Source organism: Pyrgilauda ruficollis, unplaced genomic scaffold (assembly GCF_017590135.1).
Source record: "Pyrgilauda ruficollis isolate IOZ18807 unplaced genomic scaffold, ASM1759013v1 scaffold112, whole genome shotgun sequence".
Classification (NCBI taxonomy): Eukaryota; Metazoa; Chordata; class Aves; order Passeriformes; family Passeridae; genus Pyrgilauda; species Pyrgilauda ruficollis.
Window position 1 is genome coordinate 1,119,454 of NW_024509433.1, and position 13,835 is coordinate 1,133,288.

At 37.2% G+C, this 13,835-nt stretch overlaps 1 protein-coding gene across 1 annotated transcript in view; it reads left to right on the plus strand.

The window, feature by feature from the left end:
• The first annotated feature begins 525 nt into the window (after window positions 1-525).
• SEMA3E (semaphorin 3E) overlaps window positions 526-13,835 on the plus strand; it is a 125,972-nt gene continuing 112,662 nt past the window's right edge. Inside the window, exon 1 of the mRNA XM_041477691.1 lies at window positions 526-807. Within this exon, the coding sequence (XP_041333625.1) occupies window positions 693-807 (115 nt within the window). The 5' untranslated portion in view covers window positions 526-692. The remainder of the gene's footprint in view (window positions 808-13,835) is intronic.

Consider the following 13,835-nt stretch of genomic DNA (forward strand, 5'->3'; position numbering starts at 1 on the left):
GAAACCACAAAGCAATTGAGGAATCAGTGCACGGCACGTGGATTAAAACGCTTCCTAGAAGCAGCTAGGACTGTACATTGCCTAAACCCTCCCTGAACTTTCCCAGTGAATACAGCAGCCTGACAGCCCGGCTTCCCGCTGGGTGGATCCTGCAACTCCAGGAGGGAATGGCACTTCTTGTTTTTAATTAGCAAAGGTGAAAGGTGAATTAAAACTAGCTGTTTGGCAAGTCAGAGCAAGGGGCTGAGTTCTGAGGAGCACCAAGGAGGAGGGTGCTTTCTCCTTTTTTCCGTGTGGTTTTTTTTTTTTTTCCCCTCCCTCCCTCCTTCTCTGAATGAATTGCCTTGCAGGAGGGACTGAAAATACAGCTTCTTCCTGAATCCACTGGCAGAGTTACTAAAGACAGCTCAAGACACAACACTGCAGAGTAACGCCTTGGAATGTCCTTGCACTTTATAAACAATTGTCCTAGGGAGGGAATATTTTTACATGACATTTGCGCAGCTTGACAAATGGCTAGCTGAGGCTGTGTGCTGCTCTGATGAACATTGAATTTCCCACAGAGACACCCCACAAACTGACCAAAGAGACACATCTAACTGCACTGGCAAAGTGGAAGTGGAAGTTGGAGCAAAACAACAAACAAACAGCAGCAGTTCAGTGAAGAGAGCAAGAAATTTATCTTGGGCAGGATGGCATCTGCTCAGGACCTTCTAATCCTGGCACTGTATGGCTTGTTACTAGAGCTACCGGCTGGATGTCACGCAGCAGATACGAGGCAGCCAAGGTTACGTCTGTCACATAAAGGTAGGTCAGTGTGCCAGGTTTTTAAAGACTTTGTACTGTGCAAGTTCATTGCCTTCACTGAATGTATTGCATCAGGATTAAATTATGGTCCTTTGATAGAGTAAAATGTTCCTGTTCAGAAATCTTGTGAATTGTTTCCTTGTGCTAAACTGCATCCTAGATTAAGTCTACTGAATTCTGGAAGACTTAAGATACTTGCAGTGATGATTTTAGACTACTGAAATATTCTTCTACCTGAAAGTGTGTTAGATTTGCATGCCATTCTCTCTTACTCTCCGTGCTGTAAGAAGGCTGTCAGGTCTCTTAATAAGAGGGAAAGAAATGGAGAAGATAACCTGAAATTACTACTGAATAAATGTGCATCATGTAACCCTTGAACAATTAAATGTCTGTTTCACTTTTAGAATTCTATCTGTCTACAAATATAGCCAAGGCAAAAGGACTGAATTCCTGTGCAACCATATGATTCATTTTCTAAACTAGCAAGTGTCATCACACTATAATTAAAATGAGTACCTGCCAATGTAAGTCTGCTTGCTGTTTAACTGAGTTACCCAAAGGAAAAATGTTATTTTTCCTGATATATTTATGTAGAATACTTATAAGTTTTATTTTTTGCTTAAAATTATTTAAGTTTCAGTTACCTGAAAGCTGAATCATTTTTCCTTACCTCCTTAAATGTCTCTGTTCTGTTCTGGACTGCATGTGATTTAAATTCTTCCCTATGATTTGGGTTTAATCCTGTATATATATAAAATACCTGTGCACAGCCATAGCATTTGAGTTCTCTGCAGCAGGACATACATTTGTAGATTATATACATAGACAGGTATGACAGATGGTCATTGCAATAGGAGAAAGAAATGTAATTGTGCAAGATAAAGTGGTGATTGGCCAATCAATAATGTTTGGATATTACCTCTTAGGCACAGATGAAAACAAAATGCTTTTTTGCTGACATAGTTGGGAATGAGCAAATTCCAATTTACTCAAGAACACTTCAATGGTTATGCAAGTGATAACTAAGCTATATCAGGGTGAAGTACATTAGAATACCTGTTTTAAGAATGGCTAAGTTTTAAGAATTAGCAGCATCTAGAGCTCCATGTGTATACAGCTTTTCTCTTAACAAGGTTTAATTGTGTTTTATATAGCAAGCTAAATTACCAATTATAAGGAAGGGAGAAGCTGAATAGGATAATTGGTCTGAAAGTCTTGCTCGGAAGCTATAAGAAATGGGGTTTGCTTTTATAGGGCTATGAAATGTTTTAGAAAAAGAAGTATTTTTCATGGAAAGCTGTCTTGTAAGTAAAAAATTAATTGCTCTGAATGAAATAAATTATATGACCCCTTTTAACATATAAACCACTTTTCTTTTAACCTGTCGTTTCAGAGTACAGTAGGAATGAGTGCCAAATGCTGATTGTACAATCTTTTCACATCTCTTATTGTTGAAAATGTGCATTTGAATATTGATTTATTTCTAGATGTAACTGCTAGGGCTATAATTGTTATTGACATTGTTTGCTTCTGATGGAGTAAGGGGGATGAGAAGAGCACAGTAAATGAGACAAATAGACCAAGTATTATGTTGGTTCAGGACTTTGGCTTAGCTGAAAATTTTGGCAAAGCTCCCCACTATGGTGCTGTGACTATTAACTGCTTCTCTGCTCACTTGTAGTAGTAATTGCTTTCCAGCGGTCGGAACTAGTGTACATTTCACTGCATACTACTTCTCTTTTCAGCACTGAGCCAGTAATTTGGCCATAACACATCATAACTCTGATACCTTCAAAGAGATCTTAAAACATCCATTTCTCACAGAGGGCCAAACCTTACCTGCCTGATGGCAGTTCCCTCAGATCCAACAACACAGAAAGATCTGTCCTCATAAATTCCCTACCACAGTCACACACATCACCATGTTATATTTCACCTTGTACAATACCCTGTCACATTTTTTGCCCTTAGGAAATGTGGCTGATTTTACAAGCAGCGTGCAGTCAGGGAGTGCCTGACCACATATCCCCAGCCAAGGGGTGGAAATGGCATACCTGCCTGCCACCCTGGGAACAGCCACTGAGCCCTCCCAGCCAAAAGAATGTAGCGACCAAGCATGAAGACAATGAGCAAATGTCACTGCTGTCCTCACTAATCAAACAGGAACAGCAGGAGGGACCCTCATCTTAATTGCATTTGCTGCAGAGAAAGCTGATGTGGGTACCAGGGAGGTTGGGGTAGTTACAAAGAGGTGGTCGTGCACCCTCTGTATGAAGGTGCTTCAGCCTGTCCTATGAGTTGTTGCTGTGGCACAGAGGATGAAGCCCATATGTGCAAATTTTCAGTGTGGAGTAGCTGCAGCCTCAGATAAAAAATTCACTGCAAAGACCCTGCAACATGGAAGTCAGCAGGCCTGCTGACTACCTCCCTTTGGAACTGCAGATGTTGGTGGCTAATTGGGATCCAGGCCCTTGCAAGATATGCCAGTGCTGACTGGAAAGTTAAAAGCTTCTGTGATGGGTATGATGAGGTTATGAACATCAGATTTTTTTTTTTTTTAATGGAAGGATGTTTAAAATCAGTCCATTTTAAAGTCTTGTTTCTTTAGAGTCAAGAGAACGCTTGCAAGAATTAAGAGTCTTTTTTGATTTTTATAAATTCACAAATGATCTCTAAATCACTTTTAGGGTGGTGCTCAGTGAAAGTGAGTTAGTGGTCTGACAGTGAATGGGAACCTTTTGCTCTCACAGCAAACCAGACCTTCACCTGCAGTGCACACACGTCTCCAAACCCACAGCAACAAGATCAGGTCCTAACCCTTGCAGAGGGGTCGCCTGATGGATAGGAATACCACAATCCCCCTGCCAATTAAGGGATATATTGTGCAACCTCTGTTTGACTCCATGGCCATTTACTCTGCTTCAGTGGGAGTGTAATGAAAGTCCTGCATTCATGAACTACTGTTAAACCTGTCAAGTCAATGCAAACTGTAATGGTGATTTTTGCTAAGGCAGATGATGGTCTTCATTCACAGTAAACTCAAATGGGAATCTGGCCATTTCTTTATCAGGTGTGATTGATCCTATAACCACCTAGCAGTCATTTTATGGTTCTAACTTCATTTTTAGTAAGTTGAGATAGGTTTATATCCAGAACTTGAAGTTGTTTTCCTCAAACCATCATCTTGTGTCCATTAGGAAATTTATGCTGCAATCAGTACCACTCGTGGTATTAGTGTTATGATTGCACTAAAGATCAATGTTTCAAGACGACCAACCAAGATCTGTGTACTCCAATAGCTTCATGTTGATTTGTAGAGATAAAAATGTGTTATATCTTGTTACTATTATAGAGAAATAGATTTCCGCATTATTAGGTTATGGGTTGACAACTTCATTTAAAAGTCATTAGCTCATTTTACATACAGTACAGACTCTGGCTAATGAGGTGTTTATGGAAGCCAAGCTTCAGCCCCTATTCTTTATAGGCTGCTGGTTAAATTCTTTCCCAGTATCCCACAGTTTGAGTTCTCGCAATGGGAAATATATAATTAAGGTGAAATCAGCACACACTGCGTGTTAAAAAGAAACTATTTACATTACAGATTGAAATGGATTGAGTTTCCAGAGGACAGGAGGGATATATTTTTATAAGCCTGACAGAGCTACACTGGAAACATGTGGGCCTGAAAGGCACATGAAGGACATAATTGTCTAATTCAAGCATTATGCATGGTTTTCTTTGTATTTCTAATTGGTTTGGGATGGGTTTTTTTCTTCCTAGTTCATAATTATGGTAAAGAACAAAGGTAATGCAGTATGAAAATGAGATGTTGAGCCTTTAGAGTGGTCTGTACAGTTCTGTTGCTGCAATGGGGTCTGGTGCAGTTATGTGCAGCACTTTGCACATCTTGAGGGATCTGTTTTCTGTTTTGCCACTACATTCTCTTGAATAACTTGAGGGGTTTTGGCATTACCTGACCTCAGGTTGTGTAGCTATGCACTGGACACTTCTCTTGTCTGGAAAAAGTGTGTTTGAGTAGTGGCTGTGCCTGCCTTACCCATTGAAATATGTCTTTTTACCTGTTGTTGGAACTGCTTGCAACTTTCTACAGCAGGGTCAAGCAGCAGCAGGCAGAAGGAGCACACTGAACTTAGAAGGAAATCATCTGGGTTAAAAAAATGTATTCTCCAAGCACAAATATTTCAAATAGTAACATACTGCTAAGGAAGGGGGAGATGAAATGTTGCAGACAAAAACTGGTGCTCTCCATGTTCATAGTCAGATTTTAATATGTAAAATGTGTAATATAAAACATTTAATGTAGAAGAATTTAGATTTTTTAGGGCTGACTAGTCATCCTGGAGGGCTGCTGAGGTCTGTTACAGCAGAAAAAATGTTTCATTGCCATTTGCAGGAACTGCAGTTTGAACACACCTACTTTAACATTCCTGATATTTGCAATTTAGAATTTATTGTAATTAAGACTAAGAGTTTTACCATGTTTATCCATGATATCTTACTCTATTCTCTAGCTAGAGGGCAGTAAAATTTACTCAGGGGCTAACAACTACATTGAGTAACAAAAATGTAGGGAATATTTAGAATGTTATTTCCAAATTCTAAAGTAGGCAAATATGTTTCATAAAAGTATAGTATTTTCAATTAGTAATCAACTGGCCACTTAAATCATGGCTAATTAATGACTAGCCTCATAACCCAGAGCTGAATCATGACTAGTTCAATTTCATCCATGAAAATGTTTTCTATTTTTAACAGCTTTTACTAGCTTTGAGTGACTAGGAAATAGTAGTTTTCCTACCAAAGCAAGTTCAAATTCAATAAAGATGTTAATTCATGCTTTATATAAATCACCTTGACTTTGTACCAGGATAAAGAACTGACTTGTGTTCTTTGCTTACATATAGTCCAGAGAGATCTATGTACAAAAAAAGTAGAGGATATCGTATATGTATTCACACACAAACATATATACATATAAATATATCTGCAAAACAATACAGATACATATAAATGTATCTGTAAAATGTGTGTGTATATATAACAGATTGAAGTTTTTTATATTTCTTACATTGAATTAAAGAGCAGTAAAATTCCAAGGGTTTGGAAACTAATGGTTTACATTATGGCTCCACATGTAAATGTGCTAGGGTATAAGGGCTGATAACCAGAATTACAAATTTTTGGAAAAAACATGTGATGAGTAATATTTTATAATTGTTGAGGCCATGTATAACTCAATATCAACTTAGAAATATCTTAGGCGAAGATGTACAAGCATCTCTAGGCCACTTATAAGGCAGAGAGGAGAGTTTTGCACTTCCCACTGGATAGGCAACTGATTATCTACCAACATTTAGGACAAGATTCAGGTTTATTATCTATCCATATCACAAAAGGTGACTGCTAGGAAGTTCTGGAGTGCTTACAAGTAATCCTAGAGAGATTTGCTCACTGAGACAGGAATTTTTTGGCAGAGAATTTGTGCTAGTTCCTTTCATAACTGCATTTTGTTGACAAAGGCTGCTGTAAGTATTGCTGTAGCAGAGCTCTGATGTGATAAGTGCCATTCCGGGGATGCAAGGAGCAGACTGTTTGCAGCCTAACATCAATCACTTTCCTGTTCCTGCTTTAAAGAACTATCTGAAGGTGCAAGACCAGAATATCCTGCATGTTGCTGCTTCTCTGCAGCTAACTCCCTGCTTTCAAAGTGATAACACCATCTGCTATTTTAAACTCTTCATCAGATATCGTACTCATCATTATTTCACTGAAAGCAGGCGTTATATTTTGCTTAAATGAAAACAGGATTAATGCTATTTGCATGATTTACAGGATGGTGTGCAAGGGTGAGCATCTGTGTCAGGCCTTTTGAGAAACTTTTGATCAATAAGTATACTAAAAGTGTACAGTGGAAGTTTATATATTATTAAAACTCCTGCCCTGGTTTTCTTCTTGTAGCCAGGCAAATATGATGAAATTATAGCATGCAGACAGTATAATTACAAAAATCGTCATTTCTTGAAGAAATTCATAGCCTGTAGGGATAAAGATAATAATCTTTGTTTTACAGGGGAAAAAAGTCCTCTTGAGTACACTATTTAAAATGTTTTGTGTTGGTTAGTTAATGTTTGGCATTTATTTAAATCAGTTAAGGATTCAGAATTAAACATGAAAGAGCATGTTGAAAAAGAATGAAAATATTGCATTATAAAAATGTGTAGTACTTTAGCCATAATTTCAAACTCCTCTTATGAAAGGACTTAAATAATTTTGAAGAAACAATATTTGATGAGTTTTAAAAATAAACTCCATCTTGAAATTGGTGAAAAATTTAAATTGTCATCACCAAGATTCAGTTTGAGGAACTGAATCTACTGAGCCTACTGTTTATATTAAAACAAAGGAAACCATCATGATTCCCTCAGAGCGCAATTTTAAAACCAATGTTTGTATCTCACATTGACAAATTCCATTTTTTTCCTTGATCTTGGTTCTTCTGATCAACCTCAAGGCTACAAATTCTTATTTTGGAAGAGAGATTTCTCCTTGTTAACGACTTCAATTGAAAGCTGACTTCAATGTGCTTTTCCTCTAAGCATTTTCTTCTCAGTTTAAGCTATAAATTGATATGCTTTCACTCATGCTGCATCCCTTTGGCAAACTGTTTTATAGCAGTCAAAAGACTATTTTTTCCCCTTTAAAAACAATGTAAAGCAGGAATGTTCCATTATGTATTCAGTTTTTTCTTACCCTGTGATGATTTTCATACTTAAAAAAATCACCCAAGAAAAAGTATTTTAAGATAAATTTTGTTTGGTGGGCTTTTTTCATTTTTTAAGACACAATGTTACAAACAGAAGGAGTGGTTTCTCTGGTTTTTCTCAGGGGTTCTTTGTGGCATTTTGATGCTAGACCTCTTCAAAGGATTTGTAAATTGCAGCACGTTACAATCAAGCATCCAAATGTACTGTTTAGCTGCACTGCTCTTGGTGAATGTAAAATCCTAGTAACAAATCTTTGTTCCTCTTCTAGTCTACTCCTTCTTATTTTACCTGAAATTCAGAGGACCTCCAGAATGTAATGACATGTCAAAGGTTCCTTTTACAGTTTCTGTGCAAGTATGTACAGGAGGTCTGCAACCACAAAGTTGTCACAGGGATGCCTGCCAAACATCTTGGCCCTGGCATGACACCCAGCCTGTGTGTGCAGCCAATAGCTGCAAAACTTGGTTCACTCATGTAGCTGCAAAATAATTTTTGATGAAATAAAAGTTGAATCTCATATTTAAATTACTTTTTATTAGTCTCAGGTGAAAGCAGAGAATTGGCAGTTGTTTATGTCATGTCTATGCTGTCTTGCTAGAGTACTTGGTGCGCTTTATTGCCTCTTCTGTCAATCAGAATCTGCTCAGCTCTTATTAAAAGTCAACAAGAGTCCTCCAGTTACATGTAATGATCTAAGATTTGTTCCTGAACGCAGTGTTGTGTTTCAGACTGAAACTTCATTTGCCCTGTGGAAGTGCCAGCCTTTTCCCTCGTAAACTCCATGAGAACAGAACCAATTCTGTGTACCAGGAAGCAGCAACACTCCATCGTGTTGCCTTTGCTTTTCCATGGGGAAGCACAGTGCCACAGCACCTTCTGTAACTCACCTGCCTGCTACTGGTTGGCTCTTGGTACTCAGACCTCCAGTATCAAGGAATGGATTAAAAACTGGTTTTGTAAACTTCTGCATGTTACAAAGTCAATGCAAAAGAAACCTTCTAATGGTCAAATGGCAAAGCCTAGTTTGACATACACATGTAACAGTTGAAAATTATATTACCATTCTTGGTTGAATTTTCATATCAGAAATTGCTAATTGTGAAGGAAACTTTCTAGTCAAAGAAGATTATGAGAAACATGAGACTTGTCTGCTTTGTGGTACCTATTGCAATATTATTCAAAGGATCTTTATGACTATTTAATGTCAAAATACAGAAAAAAATTAAAGGCAAAAAATTTCATTAATGAAAAATAAAATTAAAATAAAAAACTAAACTCAACCAAAAAATGTCTAGTAGCCAAAACTGGGAAAAAGACAAAAATATCACTGACAGCTTCTCCTATCTCTTTGGCCTGAGCAAAAGATGTTCATTATTTATAAGAATTTGATGACAGGCAATATACAGTACTCTTCAGACTGTGATTTGGCAGGAATAGATATGAAAAAAGGTTGTTTATGGTCCTTGTGAAATCATGTTGCTAGCATTTTTTACTACATCAGTAATGAAGAATTTCAGGTTTTAGGAGATTTGCTTGTTCAGCATTTGCAGTTTGCCTTCTATTTCTATTTTTTTAAATCCCCAAAAATATATTTACACATAAACATAAATTCTCAACCCATGCTAGACACCTCTGACATGATGATGGGTCTTTTTTTTTCTTCCCTCCCCCCCCCCCTCCAAATAATTCTCTAAACCCAGGGACCAGTGCTTGGAAGATAGGCATTCAGTGAAAGAAGATTTAACTCCTCTTCACATCCTTAATGTATCTGTTCTCTACTTCTTCTGTGTTTATTTTCATCTAAAGGATTCCTGACTTCATACTGTGAAGCAATTGAAGCTTCTGTGGGGAGTCAAACAATGGGGTTTTTACTGTTGCTAAGTTTGCTTTATAAGCTCTTTCTTACAACACATTTGTTTAATAGGCCTAGTAAAGCGGTGAATGCAGCTGTAAATATATCTTTTATTTGTTGATGTGCAATAAACACCACAAGGATTTTGGTCTTTTCTTATTCTGATCTTCCTGACACTGGTGAAAGGAAATTGTACAAAATGAATGAAAAGTGCCTTAAACTGATTGCAGAAAACAACAGTCCCCACATACCTAAGGGTTAGTACCTTGTTTCTCTTTTAACAGATGGTTTCTCCCAGCAGTGCTACTAAAACTTAATAATAGCAAAATAATAGGTTTCTTGATGTGAAGGAGTTATTCCAGATAGCACTATTCACTGGGGTCATTGCTGAAGGTCATTTTTCATCCAGAAAGCTAAAGGTTAGCAAGTGTTGCTCAATTCCATGAGCTCCTGCAACTCTTTATTTATGATTAAGCTAAGTGCTCTCCTGTGGGTGTGTGGTAAAAGCCAAGAGTAAAGGAAAATAAACCTATTCCTTTATATATTAAATATTTCATCTTAGTTGGTTGAGAATGGTATGATGCAAAGCTTGAAAATATGTGCTGTCGGTGAGCCCAGAAAGACATAAGCTGTCTTGGAGATCTTGTTTTTATTAATGTTGTTACTGAGAAAATGTCTTGTCTTTACGTGCCCGTGTTTACACGCAGCAAGTCATTATTCTCTCTTCTCTGCTTATCTTAGGCATGGCCATGTCCTCCTGCATATTTTCAGGTTACACAAGCATCTGGGATAGCAGTCATTTCTAAACACACTACTGAGAAGGTGTTAAAGTATTCAGCAGGTTCAGCACTTATTATAGCTCATAACCAGGCTGTAAACAGTCCCAAGCACTTTCCTGATTCCATAGTATTCCTTGTTGAGTGACTGCAGCTTCTGTGATTTCAAGCAATGCAGTGGGTTGTTTAATTTCTAGAAGAATTGAGTTTTTGTAAATAAAATGCTTCACATTTAGAAGTCAAAGTTACAGTAAAGAGTGTTTCTCCAACAATGGCTCTGAATGCAGTATACTGTCCTTAAATTCTGCTGCTAAATATATTAAACCTTTATTACAAAACCAGAATAATTAATGCAAAAATTGAACAGAGACCTTATTTCACTAATTACAATAGCAAACCTCCCATAAACTTTTGTGACTACAAAGTTGTCAGGATATTCCTTGCTCCTGACCTTACTCTCTGAAAGAGGTGATCCATTTGGTCATTGTGTTTCACCTAGAGGTCTATTTCTGTCTTTGTTGAGTTTAGAGGGGGTATAGTGGTCAGCTTAAAGCAGAGTCCTTACATTTCAATAAAAGTAAGTAAGATGAATTTGGGAAGAATATCTGATGATGGGTCTAGCATGTTATACATGTAAGGGTAAAACACTTTGTCTGAGAATGACTTACTGCAGAGTTTACAAGCTGCAGTACTATTGCCTGGATAAATTATAAGTGAAGATATTTTTCCTAAGTAGTGTGTCTTTGATCTAATAATGGTCTGGAAGAAGAGGATGGAGGTGTAGGCATTTGAGCAGTGACCTGAGCAGTGTAAGTTGCTCCCAAGGGGTGCTGGACACAATTGTCTCTGGACCATAGTAATGACTGATGTGCTCTGCACCTGCTTCCATGCACAATATGCTGATTTAGATTAAGCCTGACATGTTTAGGTTAAGCAGCTTTCAGAACAGTTTAAGCTAAATTGATGTACTTTTGTATGAAATAGGTGAGCCACTCACAGCTGTCTGCCACAGCTCAGCTACTCCTTAGCAAAGAAGCAGTAAAAAACTGCTGGAGGTTAGGTACAAGCACACAAAATGTGCTGGATGTTAGATACAAGCACACTGCACACAAAGTGGCCTTAAAGACTGTATCCTGAAGCTTTGGTTCTATAAGTTTTTTTATCTCATATGTGTACTTTTAATGATACAAATTGCTTCTTTGATTGAAAAGTTGAGGTCTGTTTGCAAGATCAAAATCTATGGCATGGATTCTTTGATGCCATCCCTGCAGTGATCTATTAAAATCAATCATGACAAAAGTTGTTCTATTTTGCCCATACCCCAGACCCTACAAAGCAACTTGAAATTTTGAAAATTTTATGTGTAAAATTTCACTTTCTATTTTATTCTCCAGTTAAACACTTATGGAAAATCTTGAGAATTACAACTTACTGTCCTCCTTTGTCATAAGGAAAATGGTATTTCCAGAAGATGCTTCTTTGAAGCTTTTATAGAGCACTGTAATATGTGTGGGTACATGTCATTTAGAATTGTGGAAAAAATTTTACGAGGGCTATATGTGGTCTCTGTAATTTTCTTGACATGGAACAACCCCTTACTTTCTTAAAAAAATGTAAGATTACTTCATAATATCAGGCTAATGGATTTTTTTTCTTTTTTGTGGTTTCACATTTACTGCTTTAATGTGTAATAGTACTAAAATCTTTGAGCTGTAAAATTAGATGTCTGGACTGTTGAAAACTCCTTGTACTTTTAATTTAAGAGTAAAACAAAGCAAAAAAATTACAGCATGGAGATCTGAAAATAATAATGATTAGTGTTTGTACATTCTTGTGAAACAGCTCCTGAAGTGTGCTGTGAATTTGATAGCAGCATAGAAATGCTTTACGTTGGGATTGTTGAAAGGTAACAGAGATATTGACATTTCCTGATATCTGATACCAGTGCCAGGGAGCGTTGCAGGACCCATGGGGAAAATCTGAGAGTTAAATTGTCATGTCTTAGCATGTTTTAGATTTTCAATGGTCTATACTATAAATTAACATGCAGAAAGTAGGTTTCTAACCTATGATGAAAAGGCGCTCCAGAGATTTCTGAATTAGCCATCCATTATATGCAGGACTGTAGCCTGGCTTCAGTCTTGTTGGAGTGGTTTGGCCTCTGCATTCAGCTGTTCACAACATGGTGATAAGTTTCTACAGGTGTTGATTTCTGTGTGAATTTTGTCTCAGTGGTTTTGCTTTGTAAGTGTTTGGTCCTTCAGCCTTCAAGGTCTGCTTTTGCCAGACATTTTAATTTTGATGGCAGAGTTTAGCTGTTACAGCATCCACCTGAGCACCATAATTATGGTTGCAAACACATCACAGTAGCACAGGGAGAGAACGTGTTTCTGTTGGCATCTTGAGTCCTGCAGTTACAGGAATTGTAACAATGCTGATACTGCTTACTCACTACAGAATTGTTTACAGACTTTTAAAAATGCATTTGAGAGCACTAGAGTGCGGAGATAGGTCCTGAGAGCAGGTTCCATAATTGCATTTTAAAGCTGTGCTGATCTTAATACTGTTGATTGGACAAGACTTGCTTTTAACCCATCAGTTCCTAATTTAAACATATACTGATTTTTAATCCTTAAAAAGACCTCATACCTGCTGAAAATATAGAAGATGAACCCAAATAAAGACCTCACAACTGATGGTTGGTGTCTATCTTGGATGGTGAAATCCAGAGATCTGATATCATGCCTACAGAAGTTATAGTACCTATGAAACTTGTCTTTAAACCAAATATTTTTTTAATTAAAGTCTTTTGTTTTTGGAAAGTCAAGGCCTTTTATTTCACTGAGAGGTTTTTTGATAGGTTTATTTGATCACCAATAATGTGTGATCATCAATTAGATTTGAGAAATCTGGATTCATTTGAAATTTTATGGAAAACTTTCAGCAAGCTCCTGGGATGTATTTAAGTCTTGCTAAACCTCATAATTTGCTTCTCAGTAGAATTATACAACCTACATGGAGACTAAAACTTCCTTCTAACTACCTATTGTTTTAGCTCATGAGACTGAAATACCTTTGAGTAGTGTGACACTGGCAATAAGGCATATGAACAAAGACATGCCTCAATAGCAGGCTATCATTAAAGAAGATAAACTTGGAAAATGCAGGATGTATTCTATATTCCCATATCCTTATTTCACATGTTCCTTGGGTTTTTTTCTCTTCTTTCCTCTACTGAAATAGCCTGAGATGTTATTTTCTTATTACTAGCTTTTTTACTATCTTCACTTTTTATTAAATCACTTAATTCTTCCAAAGTCATAATCATTTTCCTCATTCCTAATGTTTCCCTACTGCAGATATAAGGGCATGCCAGGCACTAAGGTCTCAGAGCAGCTATATCCCTCTCATGGAACCTTCAACAGTATTTCTTCAACTCTTTTTATTCAATAAACACTTATTTGGCTCTCTAGGTGGGCCAGAAATAGCAGAGGTATAGTTGTTTCTGCATGGGCTTGTTGACCAATTAGTTTGCATGTGCTAACTGACAATTAATTGGCCTGCTAATTGTGTTAGTTTTCTAATGATTTTGTTCTCCTTTTTTTAGGGACT